We start from the raw sequence: 23,143 nt of genomic DNA on the forward strand, positions 1-23,143 counted from the left end.
TTCCAGTTTTTAAAAGGAAGATTTATTTAACAAGTTTCACTTAGCGCAATACACCTAAAAAGGAAATCACAATACAATGAAAGATTAAATCAAGGCCTCAGAATTTTATACGAACACCAAGACCAAAATCCTAAAGTAGCCGTATTGCGTCTCAACATGTTTCCCCCATTAACTTAAAAAAAAAAAGCTTTAACATGCCTTACAGGATATTAAAAGAAATAAACTAGAACTAACATGCCAAATGTTCACTTTGATTTTCAGACACAGCTCCTATATTGGTTCTTTACAAAAAAGCATGTCTCTTTCAACATGTATTCAAAACAGTGTTGGATGTAATATGGTATAAGAGCAACATTTAACATAATTCAAACAGCTTTAACCTAAATACGCTTACTGCTTAAATACACTCCTACAACAAAACTAACTTGAGAAACGCTCCAAATTGTTTAACAGTTATAGTCTTTACTTGGTTATTACATCCTAGATGAATGTTCATTTCTGTATGTTCAAAAATACTGAACCTGAAAGGTTTTAAAACAATCCTGAATTCACTTACAGTAAAGCATAAATCACAAGCTCGTATTGCAAAACTGTTAAACTTAGTTTTTTGTTTTTTTGTTTTTTAAAAAAGATGTGACCAAAAGTCAGCGATTGGTTACATTCCCCAGCCACCACTCATGTTGGACATGTTGGACATGCCGCCCATGCCGTTCACTCCCATGGATGCGCGGTTCCCACTGCTGTAGTAGCTGCTGTTCATGGCGCCCTGGCTCCCGGGGTCTGAGGGGGAAACCGACAGCAGGTTCACAGCTGCCTCAGGCCGACTCGAAGCATCCTTGCCCCAACGCCTGTCCTTGCTGGGCCACCTCGTAAATACCGTCTACCGTGCCCAACGCTGCAAAGTGTCAGTTTACAGCTCCGTACCCAAAGCCAGTTACCGGATGTTCAACGACAGCACGAGCTCTGCATCACCCCCTTCCCAAGCCAGAGCTTTACCACTGCTCTGGGGGAATAGGGAGGACCCAGCCTCCCATGACCCCCTCCCCCATTTGTACTGTGTTTAAACAAAGCTGGTCTCCAGCTTTTGGGTTAAGAAAAGTGATCAGAGCAATGCAAGTCTGAGACTGGCATTTCCTGCCCCTTCCAGAATAGTTTTCCACATTTCCCCCCCTCAGCTCCCCATTGCAGCTTTGAATCGATCCCCCCCATTCCCCAAAATTCACAGTAGCCACACCTTTAACTTTCAGAGCCTGTGCTGCCCAGGTTATACCACAACCCTTTAACACCAGTGAAGGGCATGTTAAGCCAGCTGCACCTGGCCCAATGGAAACCAGCAAAGAAATGCTCTTACCATAGCCACTCATGCTGCTTTGACCTCCATATCCTCCTCCATAGCCCCCACTCAGCTGCTGGTTGCCTGGAGCACCATAACTGGATTGGCTCCCTTTAAGTTAAGGGCAAAAACATTAAGAACTTGCCGGTCAAGATCTGCTCATCATCAACAAACCCAACCCTCACCCAACCAACAGCCCCTGCACTCTGGCACTACCTTGCTCACACCAAGGGAAGTTTAACATGCTCAAGGAAAGTGATGGGGTTTCTAAAGACATCCCTGCAATCAAGCAGCAACAAGAACTTTAGAAGTTACTTTTACAATTTCTGTGGACTATACTAAACAGGATCAATCTGCACTGTAATAAACCCCAAAAAACTTAAGCTTGGCTTTAAGGGACCTCCAGAAGCACAGAAGCTCATTAACTGGAGTCACTCATGTGTACACGGTCCTGACACTTATTCCTGCCCCAGACTGATTGTGCATCACATCAGAGCAGTGCTGTGGCTCAGACACAGATACCTCTGTTTAAACAAACAACTGCTCTTCACCTCATCACTTGCCTAACACTCCTTTCTGCAGTTTAAGTATCAGCATTACAACTATAAACATTTTGTAAACAAATACTATAAAAGCAACAGTGCATCCACACCCCCCGCCCACAAGAGAAAGGAGCCCCCCAGAAACCAACCCCACCTTCATCTGCGTAACCAGCCCAGCTGGGTGTCAGGAGGGTATCTGTCTTAGAGGCATAACAGCAACAGGAATTTAAGACTTGTGCTGCAAACACACATTTTAGATTTTTTAACAATTTTCGGGTTTGCCAGTGCAATTCAGACAATTTTTCCCAATTCCAAGTATCTCTCTCTCACCACCAAGACTCAGCTTGAATGGCAGGTCACATGCCACAGATACATCCTCCATCACCGAACCATGTTCTGGTATGCCCCAATAGGGAAGGGGAAGGAGAATAAAAAGGACAGGTATCTCCCTGATTTTGCACTACCACACTCCCAAAGAAGCCACTCATCCCACCAGGCACACCACACTCAGCACCACAAGTTTATTCAACCCATTAAAGCTCAAATGTATTCCCAAAAGGATTATATACCTGGCAATGTGCTAGTGTTCCAATCTTGGACTACCCCTTCCGACTCCTTGACTGTGTGATTAAGACAGAATGTTGAATTTCAGTTTTGATGCCAGGCACACAATAAAGCATGAGCTGTACAAAACGAGCCAGCTTCCAAGTGCAGTGAGACAGTTACATACCCATTGCTCCCATCATCTGACTGCCATAGGCACCACCAGTTCCTCCTGCTGTAGAATTCAGGAACAGCTCTACATATCTGTGTTCTGCAAGAAGAAAGTTCTCCCGTGAGAGCATATCACACCAAACCCATGCAGCTTGTCTCACTGCAAGTGAAGCTGCAGTGAAATCTTTGGCATTCCAGTTGCAGCAGATGCACTACACTGCAGTGCTGGCGGCTCCCCAAAGCCACCTCTCCTGAGCAGTCAAACTTACGCATGTTTGCTTTGTCTTTGGACATAGCAGCCACTGCATCCTCGTGAGTAGCAAATTCAACGTCTGCCTCTCCGGTTACTCTGCCATCTGGTCCGATTTCAATGTGTACTCTTACAGGGTTCAGAGGTGAGAAGAACTACACACGGAACAGTCACACAGATTAAAACGCACCAATGCAACAGTTTGGGTTTACAGCAAGCCATTTTCTCCAGAGGAACACTGCAGCTGCAGGGCAGCTGGTATGTCCCCACAAGGACCCTGGGACCCAAAGCCATGCACTGGGGAGCAGCGTGCGGCACTCACGTTGTAGATGTCGTTCTCCGTGGCTCTGTAGGGCAGACCTCGCATGTGGACGCAGTGGCCGGTCGTGCTCTGGAAGGTGGACGATCCGTCGCCGTACCTGTGGTCCGACATCCCTGCGGAGAAAAGAGTCCATTCTAGGTCTTTCAGATGTATTTTAGTTTCTTTTGGGACATGTCGTAAGTTCAGTTACTGTTCCTATTAGAGATCCTTACCTCTTCCAAATCTATCAGAACCAAACCCATAGCCATCATTATACCCATTGTAGTCATCATAACCTCCATAACCTAGAAACAGATTGGACATGTTCATTTCAACTACACAAAGTTTCAAATAAACTTTCATTTCGACTACAGAAAGATCCAAATACACAGTACACACTGCAAACAACAACTACTACAACATTTCATTTCTTCTACAAGAATTAAGGCCAAGGACACATACACAGCTGGGGAGACACTACCAGGTCCAAGAGTTGCTGCTTTTCAAAGGAGCAGCTCCCTGGGCCCCCGGGCACTTACCTCCTCCGTAGGCTCCACGCCTCATTCTCTCCAAGCTACTTCCTCTACCCAGACTGTTGTATCCGCGCGTCAGGCCGGGCCTGTCGTACGGACCAGGTCTCTGCATGGCCAGCAGCTTGCGGGGAGGGTCGTAGTGAGTGCGCACCTCTGCTCGGCTACTCTTGAAGATCTCAATGTACCTACGAGCGTTTGCACAGGGACAAGTCAGTCTTTGATTCCTTCCACAAACACCTCACAACTTCACATTACAACAAGCCATTTAGTCATAGCCTTGACACTGGCAGTTAATTTTAAGCCAGGTTTCTTTACGTTATGTAGGCAATGACTTTCTATTATTAGCACTACATTACATTTAAATCAGTGTATTTTCAAGAAATTAAAATTACTGAAGGGTTTATGTGCTCCTCATACTTTGCAGTATCCCAGCCTTAAGGGTGGGGGAGCAATATTGATTCCCCACCCACCTCCCCCCAATTTAAAATGTTAGTCAAACAATGTAGGAGGGACCAGTGTCCACTCAACTCAGCACTGTTGCTCAAGGCAACAGAAACAGAGGGTTAAAAACCCGATCTCCACCGAGAGTTTAACCCATCAGGATGCCACAAAAAGCTCTGCATGTACTACTGAACCCAGCCTATGCTTCAGTGATTCAGCGTAGGCAAAAGGTGCATGCTTCAATGATAAATAGTCACAAGTAAAATTGAATAAAAACCCTTTGTGACAATTTCTTGAAAGCTATGCTTATTACATTGAAGATTAATACAAGTAAGTAAATTTGTTACATTTCAACTTATAAAACAAGTTTAGAAAGTATCACATTTTCTTATGGTAGTAAGAATACTGTGCATGTCTTTAGAGCTAAAGGTAGAATTGGTGCTATTTGAGAAGTTAAAGCCATAGTCTCTCAACTTTGTCATTTCCAAGCTATAGTTTTGAATGCCTGTTATTACTCAATTTTCCAAAGCACATTTTAGTTTAGCCCAATTTTATCTTGTATTTTTGGGTAGATCTAAACAGTCTGTGCCACACACTGTAGCAATCAATACCTTCACTCATCACCAAGTTAGAGACCACAATTACAATTTTGATTTGGGTGTTAACACTTTCAGAAGAGAGAATATGGATTTAATTGTTTACCATAAGAAAAGTGACAGAGCCAACCAACCATCCATCCCCACCTGTGCCCTATTCTTTCCTTGTGTTTCTTTAGAGCCTTTTCAGCTATTTCCTGTGAAGCAAACTGCACGAAGGCCTCCCCCGTACTCCTCCCCTGGAAGTCCACCGGCAATGTTATCCCATTTGGCACGATTTCCAACCCTTCAACCCAAGGACAAATAACCCCAGTAGGGGGGCAATATTAACATCACAAGCCCAGTCATGAGTTTTTTCTTATAGCTTTAAAAACACCAGAATTTAAACACTTTTAAGAGAATGGTATGTTGATTCTAGAACACCAGAATAAAAAAGGCACTTCAACAAGAGCTCCACGATCACATACCATTCAGTTCAGGTTCTTAACCCACCCTGCAGAGCTCAGAAATGCTCTGAGGGTCAGGGACAGCCCCTCAGAGAAGGCATCTAATGCAGGGTGAGTTAAGAACTTCACACATCATTACAAACCTCGGCAATTCTGTGAAAGTATTTAAGATGAACTTTTTAAGAGAACTTAAATTTAAACACAGCAAGTTAAACAGCTTTACACAGAACAAGTAATTGTACTAGAAGTCATGTAAATAATTAGTCTTATGCAAATATAAAGTTTCAGCAATTTTTTATCTTTAAGAGTGCTTAATTAAGAAAAAAATCATGAAGTAATTTTTAAGTATTAGTTCCTGAACAGAAGAGACACATTTTGTATATTAAGCACATAAACAACTTATAAAGCTTGAATTACTTCACCATGTAAGAAAAGAACAGTTTAAAATGCACATGCTTAGAAATTGCTCTTGTTCATATCACCAATTCAGAAAACAAAAAAAAGACAAAAACAAAAACAAAAAACAAGTTCTGAGATTGTAAAACTGGAAATGTTTCTACTGTATTTTAAAGCAAAACAACAAGCTTTATCATATCTTGTAATAGCAAAACATTTAGAAATCTAGTATTTTGAAAATATTAACAAATGAAATCCTAAACAGTCAACAGATTCCATTCTTAGACATTTTAATAGTCTAATTCCAGTTTGTAAACATAAAACAGCTGCAAAAAAAGTAAAAATTAGTCAAAACAAGGCATTATCTCTTCATCCATAAAAACTTTGAGCTAGGCAACATCAAGGGTCTGGTGGGCTTTTTATCCCCATAGGAAGAGAAAGGGGCAAATCTGTAGATCTGTATTTGGGTAGAGTTCAGCAGGTTTTCTCTGCATTTCATTCAATACTAATTTTATGTTGGGAAGAGGTCAAGGGCCCTTTGCTGAGAACCTGCTCCTGACACAGAGCCCAGTGGTGAGTGTGTTCTACATCCTTCACTGACCAGGGCCAATCATCCAAGGCCAGGGGTGGAAGGAGCCTCCCACATGAACTGTTCAGCTTTATTTGGAAAGCAAGACATTTTTCTATAATCCTTTATTGGAACAGCATGTCCCACCAAGTATAAATTCAAGCACCTTTTTGGCATTCCCTAAATTATTTAATTTATCAAGTATTTTAGGAAGTGCTCCGAAGGATTCTTCAATGCCCAGAAAACTAGTGAAAAATTGCTTTATTTACTTTTAATACCCATCATAATACTGTTGGATGTACTACTGGGCAATCCACGCCTGTTTAGTTTGTTGGGGTACTTCTAGCATAAACCAATAGTGCTATAGCTACTACTTTTATCCCACATACCTGAAAAAAACTGTACAATTTCTTCTTTACTACAGCCAAATGGGAGTCCTCTAAGACGTACAAAACCATCATTAGCTGTATCAGGGCTGTTGGGACCAGTATGCTTCAGAACCCAATCCATTTCAACGTTGTTTGACTTGAAAACTGTAAAAGGCACTTAGAATTAATGCATTCTGGAGTAAGGAAGAGTTTTTAAAGTCATTTGCCTTGAAACTAGTCAACTTATGATATGCAAGTCCATTTGTCCTTTCACATGCATTTTAAAGAGACAAAAAATGCAATTAACCAAAAACCCATCAAGCACAAACACAGTGTAGTCAGTTACTAGACCAACTGAGTCAAACCTTCAACGTATCTGTGTCCCATTGTTTCTCTGTCCTTTTTCAGGGCTAATTTCACATCCTCCTCTGACTCAAGTTCAGCAAATGCTTCTCCACTTGGTCTGCCCTCCCTGGTGTAGATGAAACGGATACCCAAAGCCCCATTCAGAATTTTGCAATCTGAAAATTAAACAGAAAGGCCAGCATTATATTAATTAGAGGAACAGTGTTACTTTGGAAGTTTCAGAGAGCCTAAAACCAAAAACGTATTGAGCATCATTTATATAATAACAACAGAACCAGCAGCATTTCTGTTGCAATGCAACTTTAAAATGACCAATTACTAAGACACTAACTAAAGTTCCCATTCTTGTCAAACCCGCAGATAAAGGATAATTGCAAATTTCCAAAGCTATTCTGCCTCAAGTTGAACACACTACCTGCTTTTGATCTTAACTCTCTTATTAGCATGAAATAAGGAATAGTAACAATCAGTCTAAGTGTAATAAACTGAATCAGAACAAAGTCAAATACATCAAATTCCTGAAGCAGTTTTAAAAGGTCCAGTCGCTACAGAAAACATGTATTTATCACTACTATTTATTACTGCAGAATGCTAATAATCTAGGGAAGGATACACACACTGAACACTCATATTGTCCCAATAGACACGAGTCTATTGGGACAATACAAGAACTGATTTAGCTTTATAACTCTTGCTGCAAGTTGAACTTTCTTTAAAATTGAAAGTTCTCTCTCCTGGTTATTCAAGCAGCATAGGTAGTTGTGGCTATCCCAGCAACTCAGACTAAGCCCCTTTGTATTGAGTTCCTGCTAGCATGAACATGGCTTTGCACCCCAGGTTCTGGCTGAAGCACTTGTTGCACTACAAACTGCACTGGCTACTGAATGCCTCCTGCAACTGCTCACTACAGCACTCCCATTGCCACAGTGTCCCTGGGACGGACCCAGAACTGACAGCAGAGCCCGACCCCTCTCCCAAACCTCTTATTCCCCCACAGCCCCACTTACCGGAGAAGAACCTCTGCACCTCCTCGGTGGAGCAAGACCAAGGCAGCCCCCGGACTTTCACCACGTATCCCTCGCTGCTCTCTGTGTTAAGCATCACATTGGGGGTGAGGCTCTGCTCTGTCTCTGCTTCTGTGGTTGCTGGAAAGACGAGAACGGGCCCTTTGAGATGCTGCTCAGCACGGCCGCCACCCGCACCCCCTCAGAGCGCCCGGCGGCCCCCCTGGCCTGTGTCCCGGCCCTCCCTGATCCTCCTCTGCCTCCGCCGCTGCCGCCTCACACACATGGCGCCGCTCCCGCCCCCGGCCCGCGCCCGGCCCCTTCCCCGCACGCACACATGGTGGGGCTCCGCGCTGGTTCTAGGGCTCCGAGCCTGATCCACTGTCCGGAGAGCGCCTAGTCCCGGTCAGGCGGCAGCGAGCGGGCGAGCCTGTAGCGAGAGCGCGCTAGGAAATGGCGGCGGGTGCTCCCGCTTCCGCTGGGCCGGGCCTTCCTCCGCACAAAGAGCGCGGTCCCACACGCCGCCCTGGCGGGCCGGCGGCCCCGGGAGATGGCGCAGCGCCCGCGGCCGGTTCGCAGGGAGGGCCGTGTGACGAGAAGGCACCGAGCACCGCGAGCCTCCGCCGAGTACGGGACCGGCCGTGGCGTGGCCGGGGTGGGTGCGGGGCGCATGTGCCCCGGTGGGGCCCGGCCCCACCCCCGGGACCCGCGTGCCGCCTGTGCGCACGCGCCGCCCGCCCGCCGCGCCGAACAAAGCCCCGGCCCCGCGCGCCCTGGGCGCCGCTCGCCGCACTGCGCGTGCCCCGCGCGCTGCCGCCCCCGCCCCGGCCCGCCGCGGCTCCCGCGTGGCGCGGACAGCGGAGCGCTCTGGCTGCGCACACCGGGTGCGCGAACTAGCACTTACCAGCTTCAAAGGCTGACGCTACCCCACGTGAAACAATCTGCTCGCTTCGGTCACTGAAGCCTGGTGTGTTTGGAGGAGATGGGGAAAGAAGAGACAATGGGTCACAATTATCATAAAAGAACGGAAAAGTTAATTCCCTCCCATTTCCTCCAAACACACCAGACCTAGCTAGATTTCACCTTGTATTACCGAGGAGGAAGGAGGAAATTGGAATAACTCATCTAAGAATCCTCCATCCCCTTTCCCCTTGGATAACCAGCTCATGTTTCAACTTGTCTGCACAGGTGATAGAGGACCCATGCCTAGAGTTAAGCAGGCTCCTGGAGCCCCGACATTGGTATTTGGAGCCCAGAAGCTGCTCTAAGTAGTCTGCGGATGAACGCCATTCATCCACGAAGTGTTTCTTCTCCAGTCAGTACCAAAACAGACTGTGAGCCTGCATTGCCTCATCTCTCATTACATGTTCCGGAGTACTAACAACCACCCCACCCCCATAGCTGGAGGCTTTTACATTTTTTTTAAGTGCATGCTCAAGTTTACGTAAGTAAATCAAACAACATGGCGAACTCGTTTACAGAAATGCAAATTAGATCAGTAAGTGGAACCGTGCTACAGTCACTTCCTGCACAAAGCTCTCTTCTCCATTTCACTCGCCGAACGCCCATTTTGTAACTCCGCGGCGGCGGGAGCTGGGCAGGAGCGGCGGGGGAGGGGGCAGCGCCTCCGCCTCTTCCCGGGGAGGACTGGCGGGAAGCGGCCATCCCGCCCACCCGCCTGGCGGGACGCTTAAAGTGCGCTGGAGCAGCCGGGAACCCCTTGAGTTCCCGCTCGGCACCGCCATGTCTACCCCCGCTAAGCGGCACTGCCAGAGCCCCGCCGGCTCCCTCGAATCCAGCTTCCAGAAGCGCCTCAGGAAGATTTCCATCGAGGGGAACATCGGTGAGCTCGGCGGAGAGGGTGCGGGAGGCGGCTCAGGGTGGTAGGGGAGTCTGGGGGAAGGTGGGGGTGTCAGGCCGGGAGCACCCCAAGGGGCTGGGATGCCGGGGGAGACAGAGCGAGAGGGGCGGCAGCGGCGCTTGTCCCCCCGGCTCTGCGGGAGGAGTCGCACCGGGACGTGAACCCGGAGGGAGGCTGGGGCGGGTGGGGAGCTCCCCGAGCAGGGTGCCCGTCAGTGACACAGGGGCGCAGGGCGGGCTGGGGAGCACAAACCCCCGGTGCCGCCCCCGGCCCACCCGGGGCAGCAGCGCTCGTTCGCTCCCGCCCGCGCCAAGTCCCGGCGCCTGCGCGGCCGCTCCCTCGCTCTCCCGGCTAAGCTCCGCCCGCCACGGCAGCTCTAAAATGTCGGCTGCTCCTCGGCCGCCCTTATCACCCGCCCGGCCGGGCGCGGCCCCTCTGGCGAGAAAGATTAGCGCAGTTTGCTCCACGGCGCAGCCGGCCGGCCCCGCGCCCCAACAGACGCTAACAACCCCCAAACTGCCCCCTGTCCGTCAGCAGCACCGGAGCTATCAACCCCCAGCCCTTTGTAAACTGCTCTCATCTTCCGCAGCTGCGGGGAAGTCAACGTTTGTCAGGCTGCTGGAGAAACACAGCGATGAGTGGGAGGTCATCCCTGAGCCCATCGCTAAGTGGTGCAACATCCAGACAGCCGAGGATGAGTATAAGGTAGGTGCGCTGGATTTGGGCCGGAAGAAACTGCAGGGAGCTCCACAGCCAGGGAGTTATGCCAAAATCCAGCTATACTTAGTCTGCAGCAGCCAGAGTCATCCCCACTATCATACCACAGTTGGTCAGGCACTCAAATTGTAAAGGCAAGATACTACTCAATGTATATTCCAAATCACATCCCCTACTCCACGGGAATCACTAAAATCTGGAACTCAAACAAACTGCTCAAAGAAGCTGTCATCAAAAAAAAAAAAAAAACACCACCATCACCTGAGGAGGAAGAGTCTCTTAGGTCCTATGCCTAAACATTTTCTTAGCAACAAAAAGAAAGCCATGAATTCTTAAACATATCAGAATTCTGGATTGAGAAAAGCAGTATGTTCATATTAACTTTTTCTCTTGCCTTTTAGGAACTTTCAACATCTCAGAAGAGCGGAGGAAACTTACTTCAAATGCTCTATGACAAACCCACAAGATGGGCTTACACATTTCAGACTTATGCCTGCTTGAGCCGAGTAAAAGCACAATTAAAACCTCTCTCAGCCAAGCTGTACGAAGCAGAACATCCAGTGCAATTTTTTGAAAGATCTGTGTACAGTGACAGGTAATTACAGCATGGCAAGAACTCACACTAACAATTTCCAGGTCTTTTAAAGACATGGAGCTGAGGAAACACTTGATATTTAAACTAATACCTGCAAGGGAGCAGGCTTGATTAAGGCATTTTTTTCAATACCATCATTCTGTTCTGATGATTAGTGTTTTGATAGTTCACTTTTTTTGTCATTCCTGGCATGAGACTGATGTCTTTCATTGCAGATACGTGTTTGCTTCTAACCTGTTCGAGTCTGGAAGTATTAATGAAACAGAGTGGTCTATTTATCAGGACTGGCACACATGGCTTTTGAATCAGTTTCAATCAGATATAGAACTGGACGGCATGATCTATCTCAGAACCACACCTCAGGTATGCTCACTAAAAATGGAGGTTTCTCAGTTCCAGTTTCATTTTCCAGAGGCTTAAGAGGGTACAAAAGTTATCCTAGATTTAACTCGTTTATGTTCAGCCAACCATTTAAAAGTAATGTTCACTAATGTCTAGCATTAGTCCTTCCAAATTAAGGGCCACTTGATCCATTTGGCTGATTTAACCTACAACACATGATTAATGACCAGGTTTATTTTTTTTTCCCCAGAAATGCATGGAAAGGCTACAGATGAGGGGAAGAAAAGAGGAGCAAGGAATTGAGCTTGAGTATTTGGAAAACCTCCACTATAAACATGAAACCTGGCTTCATGAAAGGACTATGAGGTAGGAACCCACTTTTTGTAGCAAGTTTTAACTTGCAGGCAAGGCTTTTTCCTACCTTAAAGCTTTAGTTCTATCGAGTTTACTGCAAGTCTAGTTTGACTCAGGCAGTTGGATACACTCAAATTTATACCCACTTCAGGGTTCAAGGGATGGAACTCCATCTAATTTGAAACCTTTGTTAAGCATTAGCTTCAACTAGAAAGCTTTACAGTTGTAACTCAGGCAAGGATATGGATTTTGCTAATCGGAAGGACTCCGGAATAAGACACTTAAAATGGTGGTCAGGGGCCAATCACATACATTTCTCACCATGCAGTTTCTATTTCAATGTAAGGGGCAAACAAGGCCCCAAATACCTTTAAACTAGCAGGACTGCATTTCAACAAAGCTTAAATATCAATCCTAACTTAAATTTAAACAATAATCAGAAAGGCTTTTGGCAGACCTGTTACACACAAGAAACCTAATCAGCAGCTGAGTGATCTCGGTACACCTTCCCTTAAGCTCCTTATTGACTCTTACTGGCTTTCCCATCTAAAGAATCTCTGAACATGAAAACAGACTCTAGATTTTTCCCTAGAGGAGTCCAAAATATTCTACTGAAGGGGAAGCATGACAATTCCAGGAAAAGTACATTATCAGTTTGATCTGCTTGCTGAAGTTTCACATAGGATGACCCAAATGCTTAGGAGAGAGTAGGCAGTGCACAGTGTGCAATTTTGGGAATGTTTACATTGTGTACTCATTCGAAACTCAGTAAGGAAGCACTTCCTGTGTCTGGAATAGGAACTGAAGTGTGGAAGCACAAGTTAGAATGTTGTTCAGCACATGTACTGCGTTTTAGAAATGCCTTCCACACTCAGACTAACTACTGCTCCCATCTCTTCCTAAACTGAAGCCAAAATGGTTTTGCTTATGTCTAAGACCTTATAAATACTGGTCTTATAACCTGTTAAAGAGGTCATCCTTATGAACGGAAGCTTTAAAATTGCATCTTGCTAAGTGGATTAAGTGGGGGAGACACAGGGCAAGGGAGATTTTGAAAAAAAAATACTCCATCTTACAATTACAAAATCAGTTCCTGGTCACTGATTCCATTACAAGAATAAGAGAAAGGAAATTAAGGTTAAAAACAATTTCCCACCCCCCCTACTTGTACATTACTATATAGATAGATACTAAGAGTGAAATATATTAAGAGCAATTAAGGACAAACTTGGCATGGGCTTTATATTTAAGTTATGAGCATCAGCTTTAACATTTCAGATGCACGTGGTAATCAAGAGCAGGGGTCTTGAATGCACAGTATGTTGTGTAATTTTACTCAAACTATGTTCTTCCATTTAACAGAGTTGATTTTGAGAACATAAAGGAGATTCCTATTCTAGTTTTGGATGTTAATGAAGATTTTAAGAATGATAAAATTAAACAAGAGTACCTGATTGATAAAGTAAGTATGAAGTACTGGGGGGTTTGTATCTGCTCTTCTGCAGTTAATATGCACGCAGTGACATTAAACAGTAGGGAGGGAGAGTAAACAACCATCTGAGGAGACAAGGTGGGAATAAAGAGCCAAAATGGTGTTTACCAATTCCTACGAAAGGCAAGACTTGGGAAATGCCGAAAGAAATTCTGGTGGTGTTGTTTGGCTAGTTCACGGGGAAAAAAACTCCACCTAATACTTAAAAGCATGAGGAAGTGTTCTCCTAGGAAACCCTATAAACCATTTCCTTCATCTTGTTCTGGGTCATCAGTTTGAGATTACTGAAGAATGACTCCTTTAAGACAAGACTTATTCCCTCAATTTAATAGCTCTAAATAAACTGGGAAGGGGAGCCCAATGATGAATTGTGGAGGTATTTGTCATTATATCCGCATGGAAACCAGCAATTAATAGCTTAATTTTAAGCAGACACTCAGAAATGCCATCTACCTTGCCCCTCTGAAAGGCTACACGCATTTCAGTTCATGAATTAAATACAGGGGCAAAACATCACTGGAAAAACATAGTAACAGACAATTTCTTCCCAAGTAAAGGGAAAAGCCTGGTACTTTTAATGTCTCAAATAATACATATGCTTTTTTTTTTATAGGTCAAGTCATTTCTGACTTCTTTAGAAGATGAAAATTAATTCGGATAACAAGTCCACAAAGTCCACTCAACAGTCCGTGTGTTTAAAAATTTACTTAAAACAAATGCATGACCTGTATAGCTGATTTTAAAGCAAGCCTGAAATGTAATAACATGATTTGGGGTTTATTTTTATCCTTGTCTGAGCAGTATTTTTTGCTAGACCTTTTTGTATAGCTAAAAAGAACAAATAAGGGGTATTTTGATAGTGATTTGTTTCCTGTATATTCTCTGCTGTTTAATAAAGATTTTAAAGTCATATTGCCTCTCGAGTGTCTGTCCCCACGGGGGAGCTCAGCGAGAGGCCGACACCCAGTAAACAGATAGCAGGCGCTGAGCAGGGCTGTTTTGCAATAACTGGCACGGGTTCACCATTTTAAGACGAGACTGTTATGGCGTCCAGAAACCTTTACTTTCAACTTCTGCTTTACTGAGTGGCCGTTTCCACCGGATTTACGCTACTTAAGGCTGGACGTTAGACCTGTAATAAACTGTAATTTACGCTTATCTCGTTGGCGATCTCACGCCCGCCCCCCCAGCACGGGGAGGGACCCGCGGGCGCGGCAGCGGCGGTGGAGGCGGGACAGCGACCCCGGAGAGCCCCCGCGGCCCCGCCCGGCACGACGCACGCGGCCGGGGGGGGTTGAGCGGCGCACGCGGCCGGGCCCGTCCCCGCCGCCCCCCTCCCTCCCTCCCTCCCCCAGCGCCATCGTGAGGCCTCCGCGGCACTGGGCCCAGGCTGGCGGCACCACGAGGGCCCGATCGCCCTTTCCCCCATCCCCCCGTTCCCTCCCACCACCCCCTCCCCGCCCGCCGTCGCTGGGCCTTACCCAAGCCGGGGATCTCGCCCTCGGTCTCCTCGGTGTGACAAGGGTCCATCTTGGCCGCGCCTTCCCCGCAGGGGCCGCAAGAAGAACAAAGCTGGGCGGGGGCGCTCAGGCGCTGCGCGAACAGAAACAAAAGCTTAGCGGCGGCCGAAGGGGTGCTCGGAAAAGGTGGATCGGGGCTCCACGGAGGGTTTCTCGGCGCTCCCGCGGGGATGGGCCGCGATACAGCCGCCGGTATTCCCGGTACCGCCCGCTCACTCCGTCTGCGCAGCGCCCGTTCCGCGCCTATAAATGGCCGCCGGCCGCGCAGCGCCGCGCGCTTACGTCACGCGCCGCCCGCCCCCGCCAGCCAATGGCCGCGTGACAAATTGAACGCAGCCAGTCACGTCCGGCCCCCCGCGCGCGCGGTGGGGGGGGGAGAGGATAATGGAGGGGGGAGCGCGCGACCGCCCCGGGGGTCCCGCGAGCCCCTATGCCCCCCGCGCCCGCCGGGAGACGCGGGTTCGAGTCCCCAGGGACCCACGTTCGAGTCTCTGCCGCCGGCCTCGGCTACGGTTCGAGTCCCGCCCCCGCCCGTTCCTCTCCCCGGTTTTAGAACATGGCGGCGGCCTTGTCCCTCCCCCCCCACACCCGCCTCGGCGCCCCTACTCGTCCCCGTGCCCCCGGCACCCCCGCTCACGGCGAGCTGCAGCCGCGGGGCTCCGGCAGCGATCGGCGGCTCCGCGCACTGCAGCACCGCCCGCCGCCGGTGTCAGCAGGGCTCGGCTCCGCCTCCCGCCGCGGCGGGGGCCGGGCACGGCCGGGCCTGCGCGGGCCTGGCCAGGGAGGCCTTGAGGGTTCCCCCGCACTTTCGAGGGCCGCCGTGTGGCAGCCCGGGCTGAGCAGCCTCGCTCAGGCACTGCTGGGGCTGTTCGGGTTTGGCGCAGGAGGTTCCTGGGCCGGAGCTGCCCCTGCTGTCCCCGAGTGGGCGCTAGGAATTCTCACGTGCCTTCTGTCCCCTCAGACCGCGCTCTCCCGACCAGACCCACCGTCTCCACAACAAATCGCGAGTGAAGCAGCTTCAGGTTAAAATAGCTGCAAGGGAGCGTTGCTGTGGGATTGAACAGATAAGAGGTGACCTTAGGACTGTGGAGGTGTGGCACCGACTCCAAGCTTTGTTTCTGGCCGAGTGTTAGTGTAAAGCAAATCCCTTTGCTAATCCCCGTTGAGGCCTTTGCGTTTCTAGCAGTGAGATAATGATAATTTTTTGGCTTTTTATAGTGTGTATAATGTTCATACACTGAGGTACGTTTACTATGTGTCATTTTATTAGTCCTGGTTGGTATTTTTAGTCCTCATTACTGCATTTGAAAAAGAACAGAAAATGGGTTTTCTGTTGTTTATGCATCATGATCCACGTGATTAAATAGCTTTAAAGAGAGCTGTAATGGCTGTTCTCTTGCTATCTAATTTACAGTGAGAAATGAAGCCTGATTTGCCTAATATTTTCTTGATCTTATGTTTATTTAGTTAAACAGGATTCTGATGTAAGACCTATCTTTAGCGGTCTCTTAGGAAATTAAAATCATCCTGTGTTCACATTGACAAGAAGTTCTACATATTCTTCCAGTGTTAGAAGAAAGATCATATGACTTCTTTCTGTAAATATGTATCTGCTACTAATCTTAGGCAAAAAACTCAGCCTGCCTTTGACATAACCCACAGTGAGTTTGGTACAGCCATTTCCAGGGGAAGAATGTGACTGTGAGCAGCAGGGGCAAGCAAAGACATAAATAGTTATCAGAAGAGTTTTGATTAGCCAATGTATATGCTGGTTTGAAAGACAGAAATAATTAACAATTCAAATGGAATTGCTGCTAACAGAGCAGGCCTTTTCCTCAGAGGCCCTGGCTGGCTAAGTGCTTTTGTACATGAGGGTGGTCTCATGGTGTGTGAGCACTAGCACAGAGGGAGACAGGAGATAAAAATCTTCCTGAAAACATTGGTAGTTTTTTCCTTCCATGATTTCTTCTAGGACTCAGGCATCATGTTTACCTGGCTTTTGTTTTATGCTGTGAGCCTGACACCTGCACCTTTCCCCTCCAACAGACCCAGCTGAACCCCAGTATGTCTGTCACAGCTCACGCTGCAGCTCTGGGTACATGTTTTTTCCTGAAAGAGCTTTGTTCTACTTCAGAAGTTCACTGTTTCATTCCTGTGATGGGGAAAGACACACCTGCTGCCCAGACAGCAGGGGAGAGGAGCTGCTCTCATTTTCCCATTTGCATTCCCAGAAGGTTTTGCCCCATTCGAGTCAGCTGGGGCAGTGAGGGCTGTAATCTAAGCTGAGCTCAGCCTGTTGGGTGTTGTAGTGCATCAGGTAGGAAATGGGTAAAGAGGCTGATGCCTTGTAAAGGCTGACCTAGAACAGAGACTAGACAGAGTTAAAGAATAAAGTAGGTGTTTATTAGAAGGCCTCAATGGATACACCTTGGGCAGTACAAGAGCCCACCCAAATTGGTCACAAAATGGATGACCAGTCACGGGCTCTCACACTTTTATAAGTTCTGATCCATTAGCATATTGGAATTAATTATCCAATTATATCTTTATCTTATGAAGTCCCACCCTTCTTGTTTTTCTCTCTTCAGTGCACTGTTGTTTGTGGTCTTGGGCCTGAGATTTGGATCATTTGTCCTTGGTCCCCAGCTAGAGAAGGAATTGTTTTGTCTCCCTACTCTGCAAAGAGAGCTTACCATCCCCTAATATGAAGCTCAGAACTACACACTAAAGTTGCACAGAATCTGAAAAATATAAAAGCTAAAACCTGAGGCATCAAGGTGGCCTCCAGAGTAGAAATCTGCCAGATAGTCACAGCCCCTGTGCAACATCCCAAATTCCCTACAGCTTGATGGAGAGGAGCCCCAGTCCAGCCTGCAGAGAGATACATAAAGCTGAGTACACATGTGAAGTGTTAAGCTGGACTGAAGTAAAGCTCTTGAAACCTGCTACCTGCTCAAGAATTTTCTGTTTTATACCAGTCTCTCTTTGTTATCTTGCTTGCACTTCTTTCCAGGGCGGAAAATAATGAAGAAAATATGCAGCTCTGGTTTGACGGCTCCATAGTCATCCAAGCATATGGAGACACTTTGTGTGTCTGAGAGTAAAGCAGATGCTCATTTCTGAGTAGATTTTGGAGATATTGTTGCAATGCAAAAAAATAATTGCCAGCAATTCTTTCACGGATCAGCATTTGCTGATTACAGGGAGAATTGATCAGAACTTAAATACCTGCTCTGAAGAGATGAGAGAACTCAGTCCATCATCACTGAATGTGCCTTCCCTTTCCTCCTTAGCTGTTACCCATTTCTTCTGCTGCTGCCATCACAGAGTCCATTTTTCATGTCTCAGCTATGTGTGTTGCATGTGTCTCATGTTTGCATATAAGCACCTGTAATTCAGGATTTTATGGTTAATCTGCAAACCTGATTAACTGTCAGTAAACACTGCTGCAGCTGACTTGTTTTTCATGTGGACTCTGAAAACAGGGACTACATTGAAGTCTTATACTACTGATGCTTTATATGTTTCTCTGTGTGTGTGACCTCCAGTCAAAAGCCCTACCATCCAATCGTAATCTTTCTGTATTCCCCATGCCTTTTGAAACAGCCTCTAGCTGTGACACTGTGATAAATAGAAGCGAAACAATGCTATTAAAAATGCATGATGTGTATTCTGCCATATTAGATAACATGGCCACGTTCATCACCCGCTAATGCTGCCAGTTCACAGCTTTGCCAGTGCAGTCTCCCTCCCATATCTGATTTGGACAATTTAAGAGGATTTTTTGCTACACTTCACCTTTCTTCCTTTCCACCTTTGTTTTTTACCTTTATTCATTTCTCTGAAAATGGTGGTCTGCAGCATGGATTGGATGTAGCTCATGTTTCCCAGCTTTCCTAAGCTGTAATTCACTGAGAAGCCAAGCTGGAAAACAGTTGGGGAGGTTTATAAACACTGTTTTAGTGGAAAGCAGATACCCAAGTCCCTTGTTCTCTCTGAGGCCTCTGCTGCACTTTTAGAAGCTATCACCCTTCCCTTTGTGCCATCAGCTTATCCACAGCTTGTGCTCACCATCCTTTGCCACTGTGAGAGTGAAGAGTTCTGCTCCCTCAATGTCTGCACCTTTTCAGGGCTCAGCAAAGTTCACCAGCCTGGTTCTTCTCTGTTTGTCAGTGGAACCCAGGCCTGTCACCATTTCATTTTTTGCAGCATTAGAATGATAGCAGTGGGCAGAACACCTGGATTTACCACTGGAGCTGCCACACTGTGAGCGCAGGGCCAGCTGGGGTGAGGTGTCTCCCACAGCGTGCTGCAGCTCTCTGCCAGTTCTGCTGCCTGAGCTCTGTGGGCATGAGTCAGCTCTGGTCCAGGAGCCATCTGGCTGAGCAGCGCCGTGCTGAGCTCATCAGGCTGCTCCCGGGAAAGGTTTCTCACTCAGGCAGAACATTCGCAGCACCTTGGCACTTCATCCGTGTGCTGCCAGGAGAGAGGTGGAAAGTGGCCATTCACATACCTCCAAGGTCTGCATTTCTTCACAACCTCCCAAACGGAGAACGAGCTGTAAAGCTGTAGATACTGGACGAAGGGTGACTCAGTTCAATGTTGGGAGAGTGTGCTGTGGTACTGTATCAGGGCAGACAGAGTCCTGAGCTCTTGTTATCCTGGCCAAGGGCATTCATGAAATGGAGCCTATTTTAGCCACTCACCCATTGCATGCTCAGAAGCAGAGACCACAACAGCTCACTGGCTTTGACCTCACTGGAATGATGATCCCTGACTTTTAGCCCTGGCAGGCAATGCTGCCTTAGTAATTTGGGGTCACCCACCTTTCTCTTGTCAACCAGTGCCACATCAAAGCAACACAGCTGCTGCACGTGCTCAGGCACAGATCCTCTTTCATTCTCTCACTCCAGAAGTGCTCTGTGAGTTCTCCTGAGTGCTGACCCTTTGGCTCTTGATAACTTTTATCTTTAGTCCCTGAACAGAGAGTCTGGCACAACAGCATCACTGGGGGCTGGAGCTGGGCATGCTCTTCCCTAAGGTTCCCCAGCAGGTGATCAGTTTTCCTTTGCAGGGAGGGCATTCACAAAGGGCCATGCCAAGCCCTGTCCATCTTATATATACTGTGGCTCTGCCATTACCTGGGGAAAGGTGAATTCTTGGAGCTCTCTTACAAGTGGTAATTGCTGGAGGTAGAAAACTGATGAGAATGAGACAAATTGTAACTTTAGAGTGTGGATTTTCCTGACCTCCCAACCTGCTAACAGACAAAGTTGGAGATAGCTTTGGTTTTTCTTAGACTTTACCACACTATCAAGTGCAGGAATGGTTTTTATTGCACTGGGTTGTGGCCTGTGGTTAATGTAAAGGAAGAACTTGCCTGCAGGTGAGGGGCCTGCTCTCACTGGCCTGTCTGAAACACCCTGTGCCTGCATCCACTGCTGCATCTACTCTGTGATGATGATGTGGGGGTGATGTTCAAGCCAAGCATGGTGTTCTCCAGCCGCAGGTATGACACAGGTCAGCCACAGTCACGCTCTTCACCCCAGCCCATCTCAGCCTCTTGCACTCACACTCTCCAATTCCCCGAGCAAAGCACTCCTTCCCCTGCCCTTGCTCTGTTACACACCCAGCAGATCTGTGTGTCCATATGTTTGCTCAGATCAAAAGGGCTCTGGATCTCACTGCCCATACTGTTCTTCCTACTTTTGGCATTGATGGACACATAGCTCAAAATGACCGTACTGCAAAGCAGGCAACCCCCAAAATGCTGTGAACACGACAGCGGACAGCGAGGCCTCTGCACACTCAGCATATAAAATGGGTCAGTAGTGGGGGCATTTCACTCACACAACTCCATGTGCCTGCCTTTCTTTTTCCTTGCCCTTGAAGTAATTTGCATGTAAACAAGTAAAACTAAGACAAGGGGTAACAAAGTGACGGTGAGGAAAGGTGAGGGGAAAGGGAAGTGTCTCACAGTCCTGCTCTGGAGACTGCATCCTCCCAGCTCCTGCCGGCTGGCTCCCCAGAGCTCTGATCCTGGTGCTGCTGCAGAAAAAAAGGCCCATTGAGAGTCTGGCTCCACATTAGCATTTGAATTCCCTTGTAGCCTGTTGTCAGATGGGCAGGAGGTGGGTGCTAGTCTCGGTTGCTCAGCGCTGATACACAAAGGTGGCTTTAAAAGGTCCTTATTTTTCTGAAGGCAAGAAATGTATTGCTCAGACTGTGGATACTTTCTTCTTTTTTTTTTTTTTTTTTTTGTTTTTGCTTTCTTTCTTTCCCTCTTCCATTCTTCTCCGTTTCACCCCTTTCCTGGGTCAGGCTGAGCCACAGATAGACACGTCTGGGTATTGTTAGCCCTGTCTGACCTACTTCTCTCCCTCCCCTCGGCCCCGTGTTATGGATGCTGGTGCTATGGAAACCTGCTTGACATGCCAGTGCCACAAAGCCGGGGCCACCAGCTGCACCCTCCTTTCCCGGCCCCACGGGAGTTTCCCTCCCAAACAGCTTCCCAAAGAAAGTTAGCAGCCCTGCTTTCCGGGGAAATTCAAGGGTGTCCTCCATCTGTCCCACCAAGCCGTGATCTGGAGGGACTCAGGTGCTCTTCCGTGGGCTTGGGGGCACCGGTGCTGTTCCTCCTCATGCCAGAACACAATATTTCGGTCTGGTGGCCGCTTGTAAAGCCGCCGCTACCCGCACCAGACCGTGTCCGGCACGGGCCAGCACGTCACGGATAGGGAAGTACACGTGGGTGTCCTTGAAGTTTTCAAGATAATAAGCTACAAACTTCTGCGGAGGTGGCAGCACCTGCGTTCCGGCGGTGCCTGCGGGTGGCAGCGGCTGTGTGCGGGGACAGGGCTCTGCACTTCCACCGTCACTCGCGTGGAACCCGCCCCGCCGGGAACAGAGGCTTGTTTACAAGTTCAGCCTCTGTACCTCTTGTGATAAAAAAGTTCTCGCTGGTTCTGTGGGTTTCCTTTGCTCTCTGCTGGCCTCCTATCCGGATGCCTGCTTATCCTGGGAGCCCGTGGTACTATCAGAGTGGATTTGCTTCCAAAAACCGCACGCCAAACTCTTTCTCCCCGCTACTGGCAATGAACTGGCAGCCGTAAGGGGAGGAAGCAGGAAGGAGCCCTGAACTCCGCAGAGCGCTTTGCTTTATGTCTGTCGTGAGCGTCCTCAGGAGATTCCTGCGAGGCTCCAGGACTGCCCTACCCAATACCTTAAAGCCAGAGCCTGGCCCAGCACGGATCAAACTGGAAGCAGGCAGATCCGTGGATGAGTGCCAGAGGCCGTGGCTGTGCCGGCTGCTCGGTGAGCGCCGCCCCGGGCACCTCTCGGGGTGCAGCCAGCGGGGCTGGGGCACAGGCGGCGGGCCCGGGGTGCAGCCAGCGGGGCTGGGGCACTGGCGGCGGGCCCGGGGCCGTCGGTGGTCGCTGCCCTCTGACACCCCCGGGCCCCCCGCCGCCCCCGGGCCCGCCCTCGCTCAGCCGCGGGCCGCCAGCGCCCTCTCCCGACGCCGGGGAGAAGCGGCGGGGCCGGGGCGGCCGGAGCGGGCACAAATCCCGGGAGGAGAGGGGACCGGAATCCCGACGGGAGCGGGGCTGACGGCCTGGGCCTGGCCCCCATGGCCGTGGGACCCTCCCTCCCTCTCAGCGCTGGACCGGAGCCCACGGGAGGGCAGCAATGCTGCTGGCGGCTGGATCCATCTTTAATCTGGTGCTCACGGGGTGGGTTTCACCTGAGGGATGGACGGTGACCCGGGGTGGAGGTGCAGTCCCCCAGCACACCCTGTGCCAGCCCAGTGGGCCCTCAGCATTCTGCAGCAGGTTCAGGCAGGCAAACTGGTGCCATACAGCACCAGCACAGTGTGCTGGGCAGCAGCATCACGAATTGAGTAAATCCCAAAATCATTGACTGTTTGAATCATCGATCGGTGTAAAGTGGTTTTCTTTGACTGATGAAGCAGCAGAGCAATGACAGCAGCCCTGGTGAAGGGGAGCAGCTTCCCTTCTGCTCAGGGCACCTGAAATGGCCCCTCTGACAGTGGTTTGAAGGACTGATGATGTGCCTGTCAGATTTTCTGTGGCAGAACTGGTGGCAGGACTGGCAGCCACCAAGGCCAGAGCCTGACTGCGCCGTGCCAGGATTTTTAATGGTCTTCTGTGCATCCAAGAGGAGAAGCCGGCTACAATCTCACTGCTGAATCATTAATTTCCCTCCTCTGAGTCATCCTGCGGCCCTGTCACACACAGAGAGGACACAGGCGGGGCTGAGGTGGGCAGTGCAGGTTGATACAGCGGGTTTAGAAACCTGGATGTAGGATAAAAGACAGAGATTGTGTCTACAGAACCAAGGAGCACCCACTTTGACTAACCCCAGAAAGCAGAGTTTTGATGCAGAG

The 23,143-nt window shown here is 48.5% G+C and overlaps 2 protein-coding genes across 15 annotated transcripts; one reads left to right on the forward strand and one right to left on the reverse strand.

Moving 5' to 3' along the window:
• Positions 1–15,397, reverse strand: HNRNPH1 (heterogeneous nuclear ribonucleoprotein H1). 13 transcript variants are annotated; one of them, XM_071443309.1, is made up of 16 exons: positions 15,377–15,397; positions 14,701–14,812; positions 8,763–8,822; positions 7,862–7,999; positions 6,854–7,009; positions 6,510–6,653; positions 4,858–4,996; positions 3,680–3,858; positions 3,374–3,445; positions 3,162–3,295; positions 2,859–2,994; positions 2,606–2,689; positions 2,445–2,495; positions 2,030–2,113; positions 1,352–1,444; positions 1–780 (listed from the first exon to the last, which is right to left on the reverse strand). In XM_071443309.1, the coding sequence occupies exons 2-16, from the start codon at positions 14,747–14,749 to the stop codon at positions 656–658; spliced, it is 1,644 nt and encodes a 547-aa protein (XP_071299410.1). In that variant the 5' UTR covers positions 14,750–14,812; positions 15,377–15,397; the 3' UTR covers positions 1–655. The 13 variants fall into 13 exon arrangements, with proteins under 13 accessions (XP_071299410.1, XP_071299423.1, XP_071299412.1 ...); XM_071443322.1 differs by lacking the exon at positions 15,377–15,397 and adding an exon at positions 1,550–1,612 and having other exon boundaries at positions 14,701–14,806; XM_071443311.1 differs by lacking the exon at positions 15,377–15,397 and having other exon boundaries at positions 3,162–3,274; positions 14,701–14,806.
• On the forward strand, positions 8,872–14,129 carry LOC139597710 (deoxycytidine kinase 2). 2 transcript variants are annotated; one of them, XM_071443324.1, is made up of 7 exons: positions 8,872–9,701; positions 10,309–10,424; positions 10,838–11,031; positions 11,247–11,394; positions 11,624–11,739; positions 13,090–13,189; positions 13,833–14,129. In XM_071443324.1, exons 1-7 carry the CDS (start codon positions 9,602–9,604, stop codon positions 13,869–13,871), a joined length of 813 nt encoding a protein of 270 aa, XP_071299425.1. In that variant the 5' UTR covers positions 8,872–9,601; the 3' UTR covers positions 13,872–14,129. The 2 variants fall into 2 exon arrangements, with proteins under 2 accessions (XP_071299425.1, XP_071299424.1); XM_071443323.1 differs by lacking the exon at positions 8,872–9,701 and having other exon boundaries at positions 9,832–10,424.
• Positions 15,398–23,143: the final 7,746 nt, after the last annotated feature.

Source organism: Agelaius tricolor, unplaced genomic scaffold, assembly GCF_023055355.1.
Source record: "Agelaius tricolor isolate 1412-34295 unplaced genomic scaffold, bAgeTri1.0.p SCAF_18, whole genome shotgun sequence".
Lineage (NCBI taxonomy): Eukaryota > Metazoa > Chordata > Aves > Passeriformes > Icteridae > Agelaius > Agelaius tricolor.